The 18,122-nt window shown below is 34.5% G+C and overlaps 3 protein-coding genes across 3 annotated transcripts; 1 reads left to right on the forward strand and 2 right to left on the reverse strand.

Annotated features, from left to right (window-relative positions):
* Positions 1–3,603: 3,603 nt before the first annotated feature.
* Positions 3,604–5,168, forward strand: LOC122590221 (glucan endo-1,3-beta-glucosidase 11-like). Its single transcript, XM_043762555.1, has 3 exons — positions 3,604–3,724; positions 3,829–4,862; positions 4,955–5,168. Exons 1-3 carry the CDS (start codon positions 3,673–3,675, stop codon positions 5,021–5,023), a joined length of 1,155 nt encoding a protein of 384 aa, XP_043618490.1. The 5' UTR covers positions 3,604–3,672; the 3' UTR covers positions 5,024–5,168.
* An 868-nt stretch (positions 5,169–6,036) lies between these two features.
* Positions 6,037–6,983, reverse strand: LOC122590222 (EPIDERMAL PATTERNING FACTOR-like protein 8). The gene is made up of 2 exons (XM_043762556.1): positions 6,575–6,983; positions 6,037–6,478 (listed from the first exon to the last, which is right to left on the reverse strand). Exons 1-2 carry the CDS (start codon positions 6,672–6,674, stop codon positions 6,258–6,260), a joined length of 321 nt encoding a protein of 106 aa, XP_043618491.1. The 5' UTR covers positions 6,675–6,983; the 3' UTR covers positions 6,037–6,257.
* Positions 6,984–12,330: 5,347 nt separating this feature from the next.
* Positions 12,331–16,354, reverse strand: LOC122589317 (phospholipase D alpha 1). Its single transcript, XM_043761602.1, has 4 exons — positions 16,297–16,354; positions 16,089–16,192; positions 13,773–15,669; positions 12,331–13,017 (listed from the first exon to the last, which is right to left on the reverse strand). The coding sequence occupies exons 2-4, from the start codon at positions 16,182–16,184 to the stop codon at positions 12,584–12,586; spliced, it is 2,427 nt and encodes an 808-aa protein (XP_043617537.1). The 5' UTR covers positions 16,185–16,192; positions 16,297–16,354; the 3' UTR covers positions 12,331–12,583.
* Between the last annotated feature and the right edge of the window lie 1,768 nt (positions 16,355–18,122).

Consider the following 18,122-nt stretch of genomic DNA (forward strand, 5'->3'; position numbering starts at 1 on the left):
CTACATAGAGAAAAAAATAAATTCAAGCTTTAATCTAGACCATTTAAAAACACAAAACAATCTTAGCCTTTAAAATTAAAAGTCAATTTTTTGTTGAACATGGTAACTTTTAAATGTTATATAAATATCATGTATTTACAATTTCAATTTAAATATAATAATTTACATAGCTAATGAAATTAAAATGATGTTAGACTTGAAGACCAATAAAAAGAAAAGAAAAAGCTTAAAGTACTCTTCATATAAAAATCCTTCTGTCAAATGTAAATAAGTTTTGTTGTGTGGGATTTTCGGTTGAGACATATAGAAAGAAAGAAAGACTTCAATTTATATATATATATATATACACGTTTCTAACCCGGTCAATGACCGGGTATAGATCTAGTTAACTTTGACCGCCTCACCGATCGATCCATGCATTTTAATTATACTGTAACATATTCTCTTGTAAAGGTCCGGCTGTGACGCTGCGCGCAATATCTTGCAAGTATACTCTTATGATTATATATATTCTATTTAAGCCATACTATATAGAGATTAACATTAACATTATTCATTGATTAAATTTTGTTTCTGTATGTGTATATTATTATAGATTGTCCAAGTTCCTAAAAATCTGTAAAGAGAGATGGCGAGTTCTGATCCCCCACCAAATGATGAACAAGCTTTGGTATCTCTTTCTATCTCTCTATCTAACTATTAGTTTATTTGTTTTACATTTCTTCTTCCTTTTTTTTTTTCCCATTATAGACGTACATGTTATTAATGTAAATAACATGTACTGCTAATGAAAATAGGCCCTCGTTTTCAACTGACTTATTTTTATGTTAGTTCGTATCATTTCATATTTCTATTTAAAATAAACATTGATAATTTATAACGTTCTTAATTATTAGACACGACACAAAAACTTTTATTATTTTGCCTATATCGAAGTCTGTTACATTCAAATAATTTTCTAACATTTGGTCAAATAATGAACAAAAATTATACTCGTACTACTTTAAAACATGTATTTTTCAAACTGGATTTTTTAAAACGGGCTGGTTATTTGTATTATATGATCATCTATCAAATTGACTGGTATATGTTTGTACATGTTTAGGTGAATATTTAAGCCCCCACATCCTAATTAATTGTGTGGGGTTATTTAGGTGAAAATGTAAGCCCCCACATCCTAATTAATTTTTTCTAATACTTTTTATAAATAAAAAAATAGATGACCCCCTATTAGATACGAGGGTTTTTTCTATACAAATTGGGTGTGGGACGTCTCATTTCACTTTCCCCTTTCATGATATGTTTTCTACAAGTACATTTTGAATTTTTTTTTTTACCATGGCATTTCTGTGATTTGTTGTTGGACTCGTCTTTTGGGCTAGCTAATTTTTTTAGTTGCAACAGAAAATATGAACAAATAGTGAGATGATGTGTAGATGTTTAATCTAGATCATACTTTTAGGCTTTTCCCTAGATGGAAATTTGCAGCGTGCAACTTATAAATCAAAATGCATGTAAGTTGTATAGTTTTCATGAAATTTCCGACCATTCTTGCAAAAGCAGGGAACAGAATACGAACTCAATGACTGGCCAAGTAAATATCCCGATACTAGGAAAGATGCGACTCTGAAACCAACACCTCCATCCTCCAAGAACAGCGCTGAGTATAGTAACAAACGTAAGCGTGCATCGACGAATACTATGATTAGCAATGTAAAAGAAACAGAAGTCGTCAAGGATATACCTGTTGCTGACACGGCTGAAACAAAAGATGAAAATGTCGGAACTGTAGAAAGCACTGGTACCAGAGAGATAGAAATGAAAGATGCACAATCTGTAGACAGGTCGGCCCAACAAGGTATTAAGGATATCGAGATGCAAGATGCTGAGGTTATGTATAATGATAAACAAGCAGATGGCACTGAAGTTCCGGAGGAGGGAAAAATGCACCCCGATGTTAATCAAGAGAAGATGGGATCAAATTTGACAGCAACTGAAGGATGTAAGCAAGATCAAGGCATAAAAAAGACTGAGCAATCTAGAAAAGCTGATGTATCTGAAACTAAAGGCAATGAGAAACGAAGTATTGATGCTGCTGCTACAAATGATGGATCTGAGCAAAAAGCGTTGGGTGAGGTAGCAACATTGCTGAAACAAGTGCAGCAGAGTGATGCTAAAGTTAAGCTGGAGGTTGAGGTGAAAGTGACGAAACTAGATGACGGGGATGTGAAGGAAAATGCTGAAACTAGTGAGAAGGCCCAAACGGTCTCCAAGGTGAGCTGCCCATGATTATATGCGGTTTGCCTTGTGGCGGCCGAGTATAATGTATTTGGTCAAGTTGCATCCTGGCTAACCTTAATTCATGTATTAGGTTTTCAGTCAATACTCGATTAGGATGTCCCTTATGTACTATGGTGCGTATTAGTAGCTTTTTGAACAATGTTGTATTAGAGTATGACCAGCTAGCTTTGTACTTTTGCCCCAACTAGTGACAACATGAGGACATGCTTTTTAATCCTTCGGGTGAGCTCGGGTTTGTATTGATTTCTAATTCTACACACCAAAAAATTGTTGTAACACTAGTAATAGTAATTAGGATGCATATACTCTGGATTTCCAGACCGACCAAAGTTGGATTTGTTTGTTCTGTAATGCTGCTAGGAGAGTTTGAGTTTATAAATGACTAAGTTTTCTGTCTATTACCAATTTTAACACAAAATGGATCAACAAATCTGGTACAAAACCTAATTCCCTGTTCCTTAACAAGTCACATGTATGTCCATATGAAAGACATGTCTCTTCTGTCCAAATATAAACGCTAGGGGTGTCAACTTTTGACACGAAAGAAAGTAATGACTATCACGTTTAGCATATCGGTAGAGTTTGGGTTACCTATGTAACCTGTTTACAACCTGCCAACTCGTTGCAATTTTGTTCAAAATTCACTTGACAGTTGATTGCTTGTATGTTTTATATTATTTTATCTTAATATTTAACGTGAATCTTTAAAGTAATTTATGTTTTTTTTGTGATTGGGTTATACTACTTATTGCGTGATCAAAAAAGAAAAAATTTCAACTTATACAGTATAAATTTGAGCATGTAAGTTTTAATTTGGCATGGGTTATACACGACTAAAATGTATGTTGAGTGGGTTAAGTTTGGGTTTACATTTCTGATACTATTAAACGGGCCGGGTTTGGGTTTGGGCACGTTGATGTGAAGACGACATGATTGTCACTGCTACTTAGGACCATCAAACTGGATAAAAAACAATCCACACCGTTCTTGTTTGATCTTTGTCTAATGGTCAAAATAAATGTCAACGGTGTGAGTATAATGGGCAAAATATAGACATTAAGATCATGAGTAATTTGGGTGAAGTTTTTCCCTTTTAGGTTATTGGGGAAAGATGAGTTTTTTTTGATTTACATGTTTTAAAAGGAAAGGTAACCTTTAGAGATGGGGAAAGAGTTGAAAAGGTTGGGATCTTTGTATTGGATGATCTTGAAAATGAGTTAACCCAAAACCTATAATTTGGCTTTCATTCATCATGGGAATCTTGCATTAGCAACTCTAATGGGATTCCTAAGCAAGAAGCATCCCAAGCAACAAGTCTCCATTCCCTATTCCTTACATATCTACTAACATCAACATCCTTTATTCATTGACATGGGCTCGAATAACGGGTTTGTCTTCTGGTTCTTGACCATCTATGCTAATTGTAAGCGCGGATCTTCTTTAGTCTGTTTTTTTTATCAGTTTTTTTCTATTATGATAAAAACACATTTTTGATGTTTTTTCTCTCTTGTTTTTGTATGCTGGCAGTTGTGATATCAAGTGCATTCACGGGCACGTATGGAGTAAATTATGGACGGATAGCTGACAACATTCCACGTCCTGAAAGCGTTGTGACCCTGATGAAGGCATCTAAGATCATGAACACCAGAATCTTTGATGCAGATCATGAAGTTCTCAAGGCTTTTAAAGGGTCGGGTATAGAGATAATGATCGGGCTAGGCAATGAGTTCTTGAGAGATATAAGCATGAGTGAAGACCGGGCAATTGATTGGGTTAAAGAAAATGTTGAGCCTTTTGTCCCTGGGACTCGAATTGTTGGCATTGCAGTTGGAAACGAGATTTTAGGGGGTGGTAATCAAGAACTTTGGGAGGTTTTGCTTCCGGCTGTCAAAAATGTGCATAATGCATTAGTTCGGCTTCGTCTATCAGACAAAGTTGAAGTCTCAAGTCCACACTCGGCTGCTGTTTTTGCAACTTCATACCCACCATCAGCAGGCGAGTTCAAGGAATCTGTTATACCTTACATGAAACCATTGCTAGAATTCTTCTCCCAAACTAAATCACCATTTTACATAAACACTTACCCCTTTCTAGCTTACATTAGTGATCCTGAACATATTGATCTTAACTATGCCCTCTTTAAAAAGAACCCTGGGATCTATGATGAAAAAACTAAACTTCATTATGACAACATGTTCGAGGCTCAAATTGACGCATCCTATGCTGCTTTGGAGAAAGCCGGGTTCGAGAAGATGGAGGTCATAGTATCAGAAACGGGCTGGGCATCACGTGGTGACCCTAATGAAGCAGCAGCAACTCTTAGCAACGCACGGACCTACAATATGAACTTACGCAAACGGCTCCTTAAAAAGAAGGGTACTCCTTATAGACCAAAACAGGTAGTCAAGGCATACGTGTTTGCTATGTTTAATGAGAATCTAAAGCCTGGGCCGACTTCTGAGAGAAATTTCGGGCTTTTTAAAGCAGATGGGAGCATTTCTTATAATATTGGGTTCACGGGACTTGTACCATCTTCATCAACATCCATTTTCTTCTCAAAAGTATGTTCATCGACTCATAATCACTCGTCACCTTTTTTGGTAACAGGACCTATATTTATGCCGGTTTGGTCTGTTGTCTTTTGTTTCTGCAGGGAATTGGCTCTATGCAGTTCATGTACTTGATATCTGCTGCAGCCCTGGTGCTGATCATATCATTGTGACAACTCAAGCAGTTCGGGAGACTGAAGAAGCCTCGTAAAAAAAGCACGGTCATGTAAATTTGTAGGGTGGAAAATTTTATTTGGGATATACAAACATTGATGTACAATATGGCAGTCTTTCTTGAATACAAGTTTTCTGTTCATATCTGTCTTCTCTTCGATTCAAAATACACACTAACTTTTCAATATGCATCAAGAGTTGTCTTGAGCAAGCAAGAGACCTAAGAAATGTAATTACTCAGAGGTAGCGATTTCAACCCATTTATCTATGAATGTGTCATTTAACGGTAAAAAACAAACTTAGGTAAAAATATAACGTGCCAAACAAATCGGGTGGGTTTACGGGTTGGAAGTTGACAAAAGTGTAAAATTTTGATTCATGCTGATAATGATCTGTTTTGGCTAGCAGCAAAAGACCAATTTCTACCGATATCTGTTGCCCACCCGCACAACCCATCCATTTTGAAACGTCCAAAATTTGATCAATATTAAAAAAGCAACTGCCTAAGGAATGGAATAATCAAAACTCAATCACCCAAGGAAAGGGATCAGTCAGCATTCAATCAATTCCCCTGACTAAACTTTGTATATATAGTTCTCCCCAATTCTACACTCATATTAACGGTTCCCACAACAATCAACCTTAGAAGCACACACTGCACAGAGAAATGGGGCAGTCATATGTAAGCATGATGATTGTTTTAGCTATAGTCGCAACAACTATGTTGCAAAGCGTAGCAACTCAGGCTCAAGTCCAGGATGACGTCGGATGGACTAGACCGATCCAAAGTGATCCATCTGCATCTAAATCTAGTTTTTGGAGCATTTTGTTGAATATTGTTCTGGGTTTCATTCTTTTAATATAGCCAAGATTTGCAGAAGAAGGTACACAACGTTAAAGAAATATTGATTTTTTATATATATATATATATATATATTTTTGTTTTCAAGTTACAATTTGTAAATAGACTATAAGTTGACATTTTGAATAAATATACAAAGCCATTTATATATGTCACAAAGACTTTGCAATCAATTAATACTAAAACAAAATAACACCAAAGTAGATACTCAACTTGATCAGACTAGGAGACATATAATCACATAAATAGTTATTGCCTGAATCTAAGGTTTCCTCTGCCAAATAGTAGTAGTAGTTATTATGTAACACAATAGAGTAATTAATACTCGACTAATAATAATAATAATAATAATAATAATACAGTATGATGAATTAAGGTTGAAAGAGTTTGTCACCACATTTGCATTTCCAGGAAAGAAGATAGTAATTATCTTCCCAATGAGACTGAGCCCTGTAATTAATCATCTTTGGATGTGGAGGAATAACCAAAGTCGCCTGACATGGCCTACAATTCACACACTTGTTCACACACCCTGGTGGCCTTGATCCTATTACTCTCTTGTTCTGTCTCACGCCTTGATCACCATCATAACCTATAAATATAGATATAATCAGCAAAAAAAAATTCAGCTTGTAAATATCATGATTACAAATGGGATTTAAGTAAGGCTGTCTATTTTTTTGGTTACCTGGAATGGAATGTGAGACTACTGTAGAAAAGATAAGAATGAGGGCTGCAGTAACAACCACCCTGAAACTAAGTAGTAGGTAGGTCCTTGCAGGTGCCATCAATATATTTACTTACAGGGTTTTTTGATGCATTAACAGTTATATAGATATAATAATACAAATAGATATGGAAGAAGAGTAAAGGAGAAGATGAAGGGGACCTATGAGAAAAAATTTATTAGGCTTTTTGCCGTGCATGCAGTACTATTACGGAAACTGTGGATGTTAAATGGTGCTTAAAAAAGGGAAAATATGGAAATCTTCAGGGGATTGTGTTACTATTTGGGCTAGGAAATGAACAAAAAATTTAAAGATAACATTTTTGACAGAAAGTCAAATAAATGTATGGAGAAGAAGGGACAGGTTTAATTCCTAAATGTGAATTTGGCTTCTTTCAATTCTGTGCCCAATTAAATTTAACTCAAATTCTTTTCCCACTCAATATTTCTACTGTTTTTGGGAAAATGTTGCACTACACATTGAGCTGACTAATTTTTTTTGTTAAATCTTGAACCAATTGTATCTTGAAATTGACAACATTATCCTTGTTATCGGGGCATATGTATAAAAACAATATACCATTAGTTTGTTTTTTGTATGTTATCGTTGAAGAATTTTTTGTGGGGTTTGTTGGTCAAACTAGAGTTGGAATAGTGCATTCAATGATGTCCCAAAGTGTTGAAATACTATACCTTGTGTCTCAAGCTGTTAACCATAGCTAAATTCATGAATCAATGCAGATTGTATTATTTGCCCAAAAAAGTCCATACCCCAGATCCTTCACATAAATTAATACAAAATATCTTGGCGTTCAGTTGATTAAAACTCTTCCCCTCAAGTTTAAGTATTACAAAGTCGAAACCCACACAAAGCCAAAGGAAGAGAACATGATTTATCCAGGGAAAAAATTTTCTTTATAAACAGGGAAGTGATATTCGTATCAAAACAATTGATGTATTTACCACATATGTGTTTTACTGACTTTTACAGTATGCTATAAACGTTGTAAAATGTGATAAATTAATCATTATTTGTGGTATTAATATCACTTCCCTTATAAACAGGTCGTTCAACACCCGACTAAAAAAAAAGACTAATTAGAGGCTCCCCGGCGAAGTTCAACACCCAACGGAGTCAAAAGGGAAACTATCTAAACGAGCCGTTGAGTTAGCTTAATTTTACTCGCCTGATAAAATATAGACGTTTTATCGGGCTGATTGGGATTAACAACAAACCTAGCTTTCTTTGGAAGTCAAAACTTTGTAATTCATAAATCTTCAACATTATTGTGTGGAAACATACACTATATACAGTTATACACATTACAAAATAGAATATACACAAAAAAAAAATAAAAAAAAATAGTATTTAAAATTGAATCATAAGAAAACTTGTATAAGTAGAAGGCTACATGTATAGAGAAAGTTACTAAAAAGCATAACACAATTATTTACACAAAAGTCAGATTCTTACATGGATTGGGTTTGACGTCAGGAATAAAAAAGGGACATGCATACAACCAAAAAATAGAAATTTAAAATAAAAAATAAAAATCGAAGTGTCATTTCATAAATAGCGCCATGCTTCGTACCCGAAAAGCAAAATATATCCATCACCATCAATTCATCATCAAATAATTTAACAGTAACTTTTTTTTTAACGGTTCGGATTAGATTTAATAATAATTCACATGGAAAATAGTTGGTCCATAAAAAGTCTTGTACATTTTCTTTTACTATAGATTTGACTAGCTTATATTGTCTCCATTATATATGTTAAAAGTAAAGTGGAAACAAAAAAGAGACATGTTATGTATTGGTAGTTGCTGTTCATATCACGCGTATAACGTCATTACATTCGGAAAATATAGTAAAACTGAAATGCCAATATGTAACGACAAGAGTGTTTTCCGGCCAAATTTGTATACAAGATTCAAATATATTCATAAAATGTTGATGAACAGGAACGATAAATAAAAGAGACAATGAGACATGCCATGTTAGTAGTAGTCACAGGCTAAGGTACATATATATGGCGTTAAGTTAATTTGTGGCAAGCATGGAATGGGGAAATGGTGGCGGGGGCCATGCGGTTATCAACTTTCGAAAGAAATAAAACAACAAATTTTGTAATTCTTCTTTATGAAAGTTTTCTAAGAATGCAACTCGTGCAACTCATTATTTGTTTCAAAAATAATAAGAACAATAATAATAATTAATCTAGCATTTCCTAAATGAGTAATCAGATTTAGTGCTAAAAAACATACTATCTTTTTGGCCAACAGTTGAGATTTAACGAAATTGAGTAATCTATATATACGTATAACCTAAAAAAACAAGAAGTCAAAAGAACACTCAAACTTGGTGAAATGTTGGGATTCGGCAAAACTGCGACACTATGATTGCGCTTTGGTCGGTCAAACGACCGGTTTGTGAAAAAATACAACATATATAAAGATATCGAATTATATATATAATGTTTTTATTTACATAAATTTTTAAACTAAACAACGTTTTTAAAAAGCAGACTCTTTTTATAAGACTATGCGGAGTGAGACTTCCATTGAAAGCTGTGTCAGTCCATTCATCAAGAGATGTTCTTTACTTTTTGCGAGGCTTCTATTAGAAGTCCTTTATAGGACTATCATTTTTTCTAATTTAATACTTTTAATTAAATTTATATATATTAATAATATTAAAAAGAAAAATTAAACAAAGGGTGTATGAAGTGAGTTATTTTAGTGAAAAGGGTTAGGAGACACATCATTTGGAAGCCTTTTCAAGCTAGGAGAAACATTTTTTTTACGAGAACGTTCCGAGGGAGGTTTGGGGGGCGATCAGGGGGGTTTCACACAGAAAAAGCACACAATGACGCCTCACTTCGAATGGTCCAAGTATGAGACCTATATACACATAGTTGTCGAACTCGTACAAATAACGAATCAAAAATTCATGTTCGAGTCAAGTAAAAAATAACGAGTCGATAAACATGTATAATACAATTATACATAATGACGTAATGCGTACTTATGAGTGTAAAACGAAGTTCGAATGGCTCGAATAAGAAAAGCGTACTAAAGTACCTTGAGTTAGGTGGGGACTACAGATGTTTACGATGTACGTACACACACTGAAGTGTATGATATTACACCAATATTGTACCTTCTATTCTTAGTTTGTATTTTTTCTTCTTTTCCTTAAAGCATGTCCAATAAGCAAAAACTTTTAAAAGTTTTTTATCTCTATTAATTTAAAATAAGAAAAAATCATTGACTCCAATGGCAAAAGTTTTTTCTAAAGCTTTTTTTGTGTGTGACTTCCAAAAAAAAGTTTTTCTTCAAAGACTTGAAGATTGTTAAACTTTTAATAAAAAAAAGTCATTGACTTAAATGGTATCAAGTCATTAAAAACTTTTTTCTTCCAAAAAAGCTTTCCGTCAAACACCATTGGAGGTGCTCTTAGAAGACAAATTATGTCTATAAATATATGAAAAATGTTCCATACAGCTCTTATAACTTAATTTAAGGTGTAGCTAGAAACAATACTCTAAAAATTATGAGATGAATAAATATATGAGAAAGCTAGACGATTATATCAACACAAAGAACGTTACCAAGCAATATGTTTCATAATTAACCACATAAAAGAATACAATTATCAAATTAATTAATAATTAAAAAGGATTAATTAACATGTAAACTCTACAAGTTGTTGGTTTCTTGCTCCAACAAAATTAATATTTTCCTCCATTGCACAATTAGAAACAAATTAATTCGAGCTCTCTTCTCCATCCTTTTCGATCACCATCCTTAATTTACATCCTCCGCAAATCGCACTTTCTTTTTCATCCTTCCATCTTTCTTCATAGTACACAAACAAGAACGCCTTTGCGGCTGCTGTGTCGACGGTGAAGGTGTTGGTGTACTTTCTACATGACACGAACTTTGGTTGTCGTCAGAGGAATTAGTGTTGGTGCTTCGGAGTAACGAGAGGCATATCATCGTGCCAGAGACCGCCATCGCGGTTGCTAGCACCACCCCCACCCCATGAGAACTCCAAACAGATAACGACATCTTAATTTTTAGAAAGAGTTGATTGATATCTTAAGGTGAAATGTGTGGTTATGAGTTCAAATTTATGAGCACACAAACAATGTGGTGCAGTGGCTGATTTAATTAATAGTGTCTTTTGGTGGTGGGAAAGTTGAAACTTTCTTCTAAGAACACATAATATTATATTTCCTAGAAACAACCAAAAAGACTTAGAAATTTATGTTGGTCCTTTTGTTTTCTAATTAATACTCCTACTATACTAATCAAATGTTAAAATCATACAATTATTTAGATTTTAAATTTACTTTGACAAAGACCTAACAATTTAAATAAAATTGTAACAAGAAAGTTTGTGGTAAAGAGGATAGTGGGATTGTCACATACTAGCTACTCATGATTTTATTTTATTTTCAAGTAACATTATCTTTTTTAGGTCGGTTTAAAAGTTCCTCTCAAAGATATTGAGTAAAAAGTCCGAAAATTCTAAAGGCAACTAGCGACTAGGATGAAGACATTGCAAGGACCAAAGGTGTGTGGGGTTGGGGGGTACTATGGTGGGATGGAAAGAAGGAATGGTTTGTGGCGTAGACCAATATCTAATGTGGGCCTCTGTAATAAAAGCCTATTGGGGATGGTGGTTGGAATGAGGGTGCGTGGGTCAATCAAGTTGGTCAATTTTGGAGTGTACAACTTGGTTGTTTTTCTCTTTCTAGTTTTTGACTTATTGTTGGTCAATAATTTCGTTGAAAATATATCGTTTTATTTTATTTCAATTTTTATTGAAAAATGATAGATATATTTTATAAATACTATAAGGAAAATGTTAAACGAAGTCCTTAGGGCTTCACTTAACGTGCATAAAAAGATTGTACGTTTCCATATCAAAAACTCACCCTCTGATTTTTATGTTAATTGTACAACTATTTAATGCACCTTAACAAAAGCCGTTGAGGCTTTGTTTAACAAAACCCATATTATAAAAGCAAATTAGACTGACATATACCATAATTAGTAACAGTAACTAAAGTTCAGATTAGGAAATTAGATAAATGTAGTGTTTTTATCCCTCTAAATCTTAATTACTAAAATCATGCAATAGCATCACTATATGTTTATGGTCTATCAGTTTAGTCATCTCTTTCATTTTTCATTTTTATGCATAACTATAGGTCAATCAATACACATTGAAAACTGCCAATGCAAATTATTAGTTTCGGCGGGTCGGATTTATGAGTAGTATGTATGCTAGTATTATCAAATGCTTAGTAAAAAAAGAAAAATCCTAAGAATAAAGACAAAAAATAACCTTCCAAACAGATCAACCTATTCTTTGGTTTGATCGTCTATACAAAATTGTCTATTAAAGCCAATGTCATTTCTGAGGGCCGCATATATTGGGCTGACGTGTCATTCTCAAGGACTTGTTCTGTTTGAAAAGGAGTTGGGTCGAATCTATAATAATTAGATTGGCATCAAATTAATGAGAAAACTAGACAACTCTCAAATCCAAAACTCAAGACTTCTTACAAGTGTATACTATATCTCTTGAGTTTATCATATATGTTTTTCTGCATGGTCAAATTGGGCAATTCATATTCGTTAGGATTTCATCAACATAAAGTGATAACACCGAACACTAGTTCTGTTAAAATTCATGTTGTAAAGGTTCCATTATACAACAAGAAATGGAAATAGTTCATTTCAACTTGACAATGATTAAAACAAGAAGTTGCATTGTTCATACAAAACATGGTTATTAGTACAAAAACTTGCCTACTATTTTCGGGGACAAAAATAAACCTCTTACAAGCCTCATTACACATCTATGCAGAAATGCATATAGTCACGCAAACATTGCTTATTATTTGATAACAAAAACTACTTATTGGTGGTTCAAAAAATGAAACAAACTCTCTTCTTAGGTAGTAAGAATAGGAGGAAGGTAATCAGATTTCGCGCCAAGAACTTTTGCACTTGTATCAGGGAAACATTCGGTTTCTGGCAGTGTCGTGATATCACCTTCGCTAGTAATTCCAACAGGGTATCGAAGCAAATGACCAGGCAAATCACGTTCTAGATTTTCACTTGCATACATTTCCCAATATTTGTCAGCAAGTTCGTTCACCTTTCTAGCGCATTCAACGTTTTCTGGGTGCTCAAATGTCTCATCTATCATGCCAAGGTGTTCGTACCATAAAGCCATACGGAACCCATAAATCTCACCCCTGGCGGGTTGCCTGCCAGCTAGGTGATACGGTTGGTAGGCTCCCATGGCTATTTCAGAATCTCGACCACCATCCATTGATCGTTGGTTGATGTTGGCAGATCCAACTATTATGTATTCATCATCAACTGCATCATGGTAGGTTTAATGTTATAACATGTTTTAAAATGTCACTGTTGCATGATCCTATTAAGCTAATTCAATAAATTTGTTATGGTAATGATACCTAGTAGAAGGGCTAACTGTGGGTCAATTGGACAGAAGTGGGTTAGTTTAGGGTTTTGGTTTTGTTTTGGTGAAATAACATTTCTAACTGCGTTCAAACGGGCTAGAACCATACAAGCACTTATGAATACATTGGTTGGCTCTACACGCCAACACTTATTTGTTATTCTTTTTTGTGTTGTTCATACTTCAGGCAGAGTAAATGAAGTAATAAACATCATAACAAAACATAGATTTTTTATATTTTTATTTTTTTACAAAACATGGATTGATAACTAATAGTATCGTGATTGAAAAAAACAATTTGTAAACATTCAATGTTATTGAACCAGTACTTTTGATGACGCATATAATTATTTTTAGTACTTATTAATAAACTTATGAATTACATATTATGAAAATAAGAAATCAAAACATTAATAGGTCGACTCAACCTGTTGCCCGGTTGTTTGATGGCCTGTTTTAACTTTTTACCCAACCTCAGCAAAGGCCCCTTACCCGAACCACCCAAGTTGCAGTTGCACCTATAATATCAACATGAGATGCACCCTGAAAGAACTACTGTTCTGCCCATGCTAGAACTAGATTTAGTTCATTTGAAATCAACCTTAATTATAGGGCTAAAGATGGTGTAAAAAAGTATAGAGGTGCTACGTACCGATCATCATTTTGGAATGCACGTAGATCATGAAGCGCCGGTTCTGTTGGGCATGAAGATAACCTGAATCAGGTTCAGGTGCTTCTGAAGGTTGATATTCTCCGTCTTTATTATCCTCTCGGTTTCCAAGGCAAAAGAAAGTGAGATACTCTCTTGGATCAGCATCAACTCCCTTATTTTGCAGAGCCTTGACAATATCTTTATACATCATCTCCATAGTTCTTCGTTGCCAGTCCAATATGGCCTGAACGGATCCACTTTCTGGGATCCCTTCAGGCCACATTGGGACAAGAATATAAACGATGAACTTTTGGCCAGCCTCAATCTTGCTAACAATCTTCAAAGAAAGTTCTTTTGGAATAAGGTGCAAGCAGCCCACTTCATTGATATTGATATCCTTAGACTTCCATGCGAAAGAGCTTCCTAGAAAATATTGATTTTCAATATAGATGAAGTTTTTAGCTCTCCTTATAGCTTGAATATACGCATCTTGAATACTCCGATCAATTGTGTTATCTTTTCCACTCACAAGACCGGCCTTTGCAGCTTCTTCTGGGGAGTCCGGGAACCCAAATGCAGCTCCACCATCAATGGACCGGAAAAGCTGAACGTTCCATGTTTCTTGGTCATCTGGGAATGTGACAGGAGATGGTGGGATTAGGATGTCCTCAAGTTGTCTTAAGTTAACCAATACATCTTTCCCACCTTGTTTTCGCCATCTTTGTTCAAAATTAAACAGAACATCCCAAGCAATTGGGCCTTCAAGCCGTGAGTGAATATCGTGCCACGGCTCACGTGGACCACCTTTAGCTATTGAAGCCCCAGTGTAGTTTGGTTGGTGAAAGTCGTCATGATGAGCAGAGTGCAATGTCTTAAAAAGAGGATGATAAGCAGAATCATATCGACCATCACATAAATCAATACCTCCAACAAAACTAACGACCCTCCTTTTCGATCCACCATTTGGCATTTCATGGTCAACCACTACAATTTTCTGGTGGTGAGTAAACATAGTAGAGACTTGAAGGTTTTGAATAACGCTTCCACCACCATCAGGGTCTCGTGGACATAAATTACAATGGACTTCAGTGCCTGAAAAGAAATTCTCTGTTTCTTCATCATGTGTAGCCATTAATCCATCTTTTTTATATACATCTACAGAAGTTCTATCATCCCAAACGAGCATAACTATCCTAACACCTTCATCTGCTTTCTTTTTTAGCAGCTGACCAAGCATGACGTCACCTCCAGGCTTTTGCCTATCTGGGTCGCGGATTAAAGCAATTTCAGTGTACACAGACCATCCAGTAATGTAGATAAAGTGTTTTGCGTTACTGATTGCCTCAAATATATCTTCCCAACATCTATGTGGCTCATAGTATTTACCACCAGCAAGTGATATTTTAGGAATGAAATCGTCAGGCACATGAGCATCTTGGTACAGTGAAACACGGCATCCTTGTCTTTGAGAAAAGAATGTGTAGGGAACTCCAGGATATTTTCCACTTTTAATTCCATGAGCCCAGTTACGATCTCGTGTCACATCAAAGAATTGTAGCTTCACATGGATCTTGGCACCAGCTGCTATCGGGTTTTTGTGTTCATCCATAATTTCTAGCCATTTGTCTACTTCATCACCGTCTGTGAGCTCACTAACGGGCATGTAAGCTCTTCCAAGCAATGTCGCACCAATTGGGTTATCATCTTTAACTGTAAATATGACATCAGATGCTGAGTGAGCACAATAGATGTGGAACGACTCATACCATCTTGGGTTTTGTGGTTCATTTTCTATCATTCTAGTTCGTCCAACTCTGCATTTTTCTAAATCGATTGTTGCATAAATTTTGGGAGTTCCTTCTCCAAATCCAACAGTCTCCTGTATGTTGGCCATAAGCTGCAAGAAGAAAACATGTAAACGTAGTAGCCAAAAAATGTCACCCAAGACATTTACAAAATTAAGTAAATTAAAATTTCACAAAAGTGTATAATTCAAAATACAGACATGAACTGAAATAAAAGAGAACTTCATACCATATCACATAGTAAGACCGATAGTGCATTTTGTCAGGGACAAGTACATGATAATGTGTTAGATTTACATTGCTACATACCATGTATAACCAAATTTCAACACATCTATTGTATATCAAACTTTTAATTTTTTTGCGATCGTATGTGTCACATCTTATATGAGTATTTTCTATATAATGTGTGTAAATTAACGTAAATGTTAGGAGCATCATATTGAAAATGAATATAAAATCTGAATGCGTTCCTAATATATATATATATATAAGACCATATATGGTATACCTTCCCGAATACATTGGGGCCGCCACCTTCACCGTGTAGCTTATCAACCTCAAAGATTGTAACATGAAGCGTTCCATGAAGCAGCACCTTAGACATTTTATCACCTGCGCCATATGTATAAACTTAATGCATTATTCTTGTGTCATCAGATCTTTATGCATTTTCACATAAACGATACATATAAATGATACTCAAATGTTACACGTACAAACGATATGTGATCGTACAAATCAAGAATGAATAGAGTGAAAGAAAAACTGGCTAATTAATCGATAGAGTGGTAATCAAACAGAATTCATAATGACATCCGTAAATGAAATGGTTCAATATATAGCCAAATCCATGATCAGAACGTGATAGGAAAATTAGAATTTAATAGTCAGGGGGAGATGAAAATACAAAAGATATGATCGATCGCAAGTGTATTGCAATTAGGTATTAAGAGGGAAATAGATCCGTGAAAATAGTAGTTAAAAATTCAAAGCTATAACCGAAGAAACCGTTCTATTTTTAGCAAGTCAGACTTAAATCTTTCCACATATCTTGACAATCGATGCATAATTTAATGCAAAATACACAATATCTCATTCGGGTCTGCCATCTCATTTCATATATTTTCTTTGGGATAAGTATCTTGTAATGTAACAAACTTTGAACGAATGTTTATAGTAGGATATAACTAAAGTTGTGTGCATTGTATGTAAACAAATCGAAAATACGTTTATTGTATGTAAGAAAATGTATTCAACCAATTAAAATCAGACAAGTGGCACCTCTATATGGTTGCCACGTATGTTTTCTTACATACAATAAACATTTTTTAAAGTTGTTTACATACAATACACAAAACTTTAGTTATTTCCTACTATAGACATTCGTCCAAAGTTTGTTACAATCCAGGATACTTATCCCATTTTCTTTTTACACGATACTTTCAAGTAGAAAGATATCCCTAACCGTCAAATTAAATGGTGCAGGTCGAGCTTGCACTTGGCAAGACTCAAACTCCCGCCAGACAGGAAAACCCGGGTGCCTAACTACTGGACTAGTGGGTCAATGGCATCATCTCATCTCAGGGATATAAAAGGTTTTCTAATTTATTCACTACGTGGCTTCGGTTAACTATATATTATAGACAACGACCTTTATACAAGGAACTCGATAAATATGATCATTACAAACAAAATGTGTGTCATATGTGTGATGAAAGAGGTTTCTTTTGTTTAGTTTATCCGAGAAGATCAAGTTTTTGACTTAAATGATGTTGTTTAAATAGGTTATCTATGCTTCTATGGCCATATTTGAACTCTTTCTTGACCATCCCGGAGACGTTATGATATTTGTAAAAACATAAGAATGCCCGATCATATATGTGGTATTTTTTCTTCTGATTGGGTATCTTTAATTTATATGTTGTTTTTCACTTAATTGTGCAACTAATACTTCGGCCTCGTTTACTTTTTACTTAATAAACTTAATAATTAAGTCAAATTTCATGTTTCTTTTATGACTTAATAAACAAAATATAACCGTTATCTTTTACTTAATACAATAGACATTACTTATGGTCGTTTAAGACACTCGGTATTTAATGACTAAAAAAACAAAAAGGCCCTTCGTATGATATTTTTAAAGAGGCCCACATGAACTTAATTGTTAACCGATTTTGATCTCATCTTTGTAGATTGCAACAATTTGAATGAATAGTAGAATACTTATAAGTATTGGGCCTGGTTTTACAGCTCTACTTTATAAACAGGCTTGAGCTTGGGCTTGGGCTCCGCTCAAACTAGACTCAATAAATATACCAAAAAATATACGAGATATTAACTAATGTGTCGTTTTACATGATCAGCTTATTTAATAATACATAAATTATATATATACTAAAAATGCATGCCATGTTTTTTTCTTCCAAGTTTTGTTTTTTTCTCTTTTCTTTTTTTTTTTTTTATTTATTTTTAAGTTACTCATCATCTACATTCTACAAGAAAATCCACATTCATCTATACTAGATTGAGGCTCACGCAATGC

The sequence above is a fragment of the Erigeron canadensis genome, chromosome 2 (genome assembly GCF_010389155.1).
Source record: "Erigeron canadensis isolate Cc75 chromosome 2, C_canadensis_v1, whole genome shotgun sequence".
Classification (NCBI taxonomy): Eukaryota; Viridiplantae; Streptophyta; class Magnoliopsida; order Asterales; family Asteraceae; genus Erigeron; species Erigeron canadensis.

What these genes read in the sequence shown, in the direction of transcription:
- LOC122590221 (XM_043762555.1), top strand. Translation starts at nt 3,673, where the DNA reads ATGGGCTCGAATAACGGGTTTGTCTTCTGGTTCTTGACCATCTATGCT. An exon ending in CTTGACCATCTATGCTAATT is followed by an intron (nt 3,725 to 3,828) that starts GTAAGCGCGGAT and finishes GTATGCTGGCAG; the next exon opens with TTGTGATATCAAGTGCATTC. An exon ending in CATCCATTTTCTTCTCAAAA is followed by an intron (nt 4,863 to 4,954) that starts GTATGTTCATCG and finishes TTGTTTCTGCAG; the next exon opens with GGAATTGGCTCTATGCAGTT.
- LOC122590222 (XM_043762556.1), bottom strand. Translation starts at nt 6,674, where the DNA reads ATGGCACCTGCAAGGACCTACCTACTACTTAGTTTCAGGGTGGTTGTT. An exon ending in AGTCTCACATTCCATTCCAG is followed by an intron (nt 6,479 to 6,574) that starts GTAACCAAAAAA and finishes CTATATTTATAG; the next exon opens with GTTATGATGGTGATCAAGGC.
- LOC122589317 (XM_043761602.1), bottom strand. Translation starts at nt 16,184, where the DNA reads ATGTCTAAGGTGCTGCTTCATGGAACGCTTCATGTTACAATCTTTGAG. An exon ending in GCCCCAATGTATTCGGGAAG is followed by an intron (nt 15,670 to 16,088) that starts GTATACCATATA and finishes TTCTTCTTGCAG; the next exon opens with CTTATGGCCAACATACAGGA. An exon ending in GCATTCCAAAATGATGATCG is followed by an intron (nt 13,018 to 13,772) that starts GTACGTAGCACC and finishes ACCATGATGCAG; the next exon opens with TTGATGATGAATACATAATA.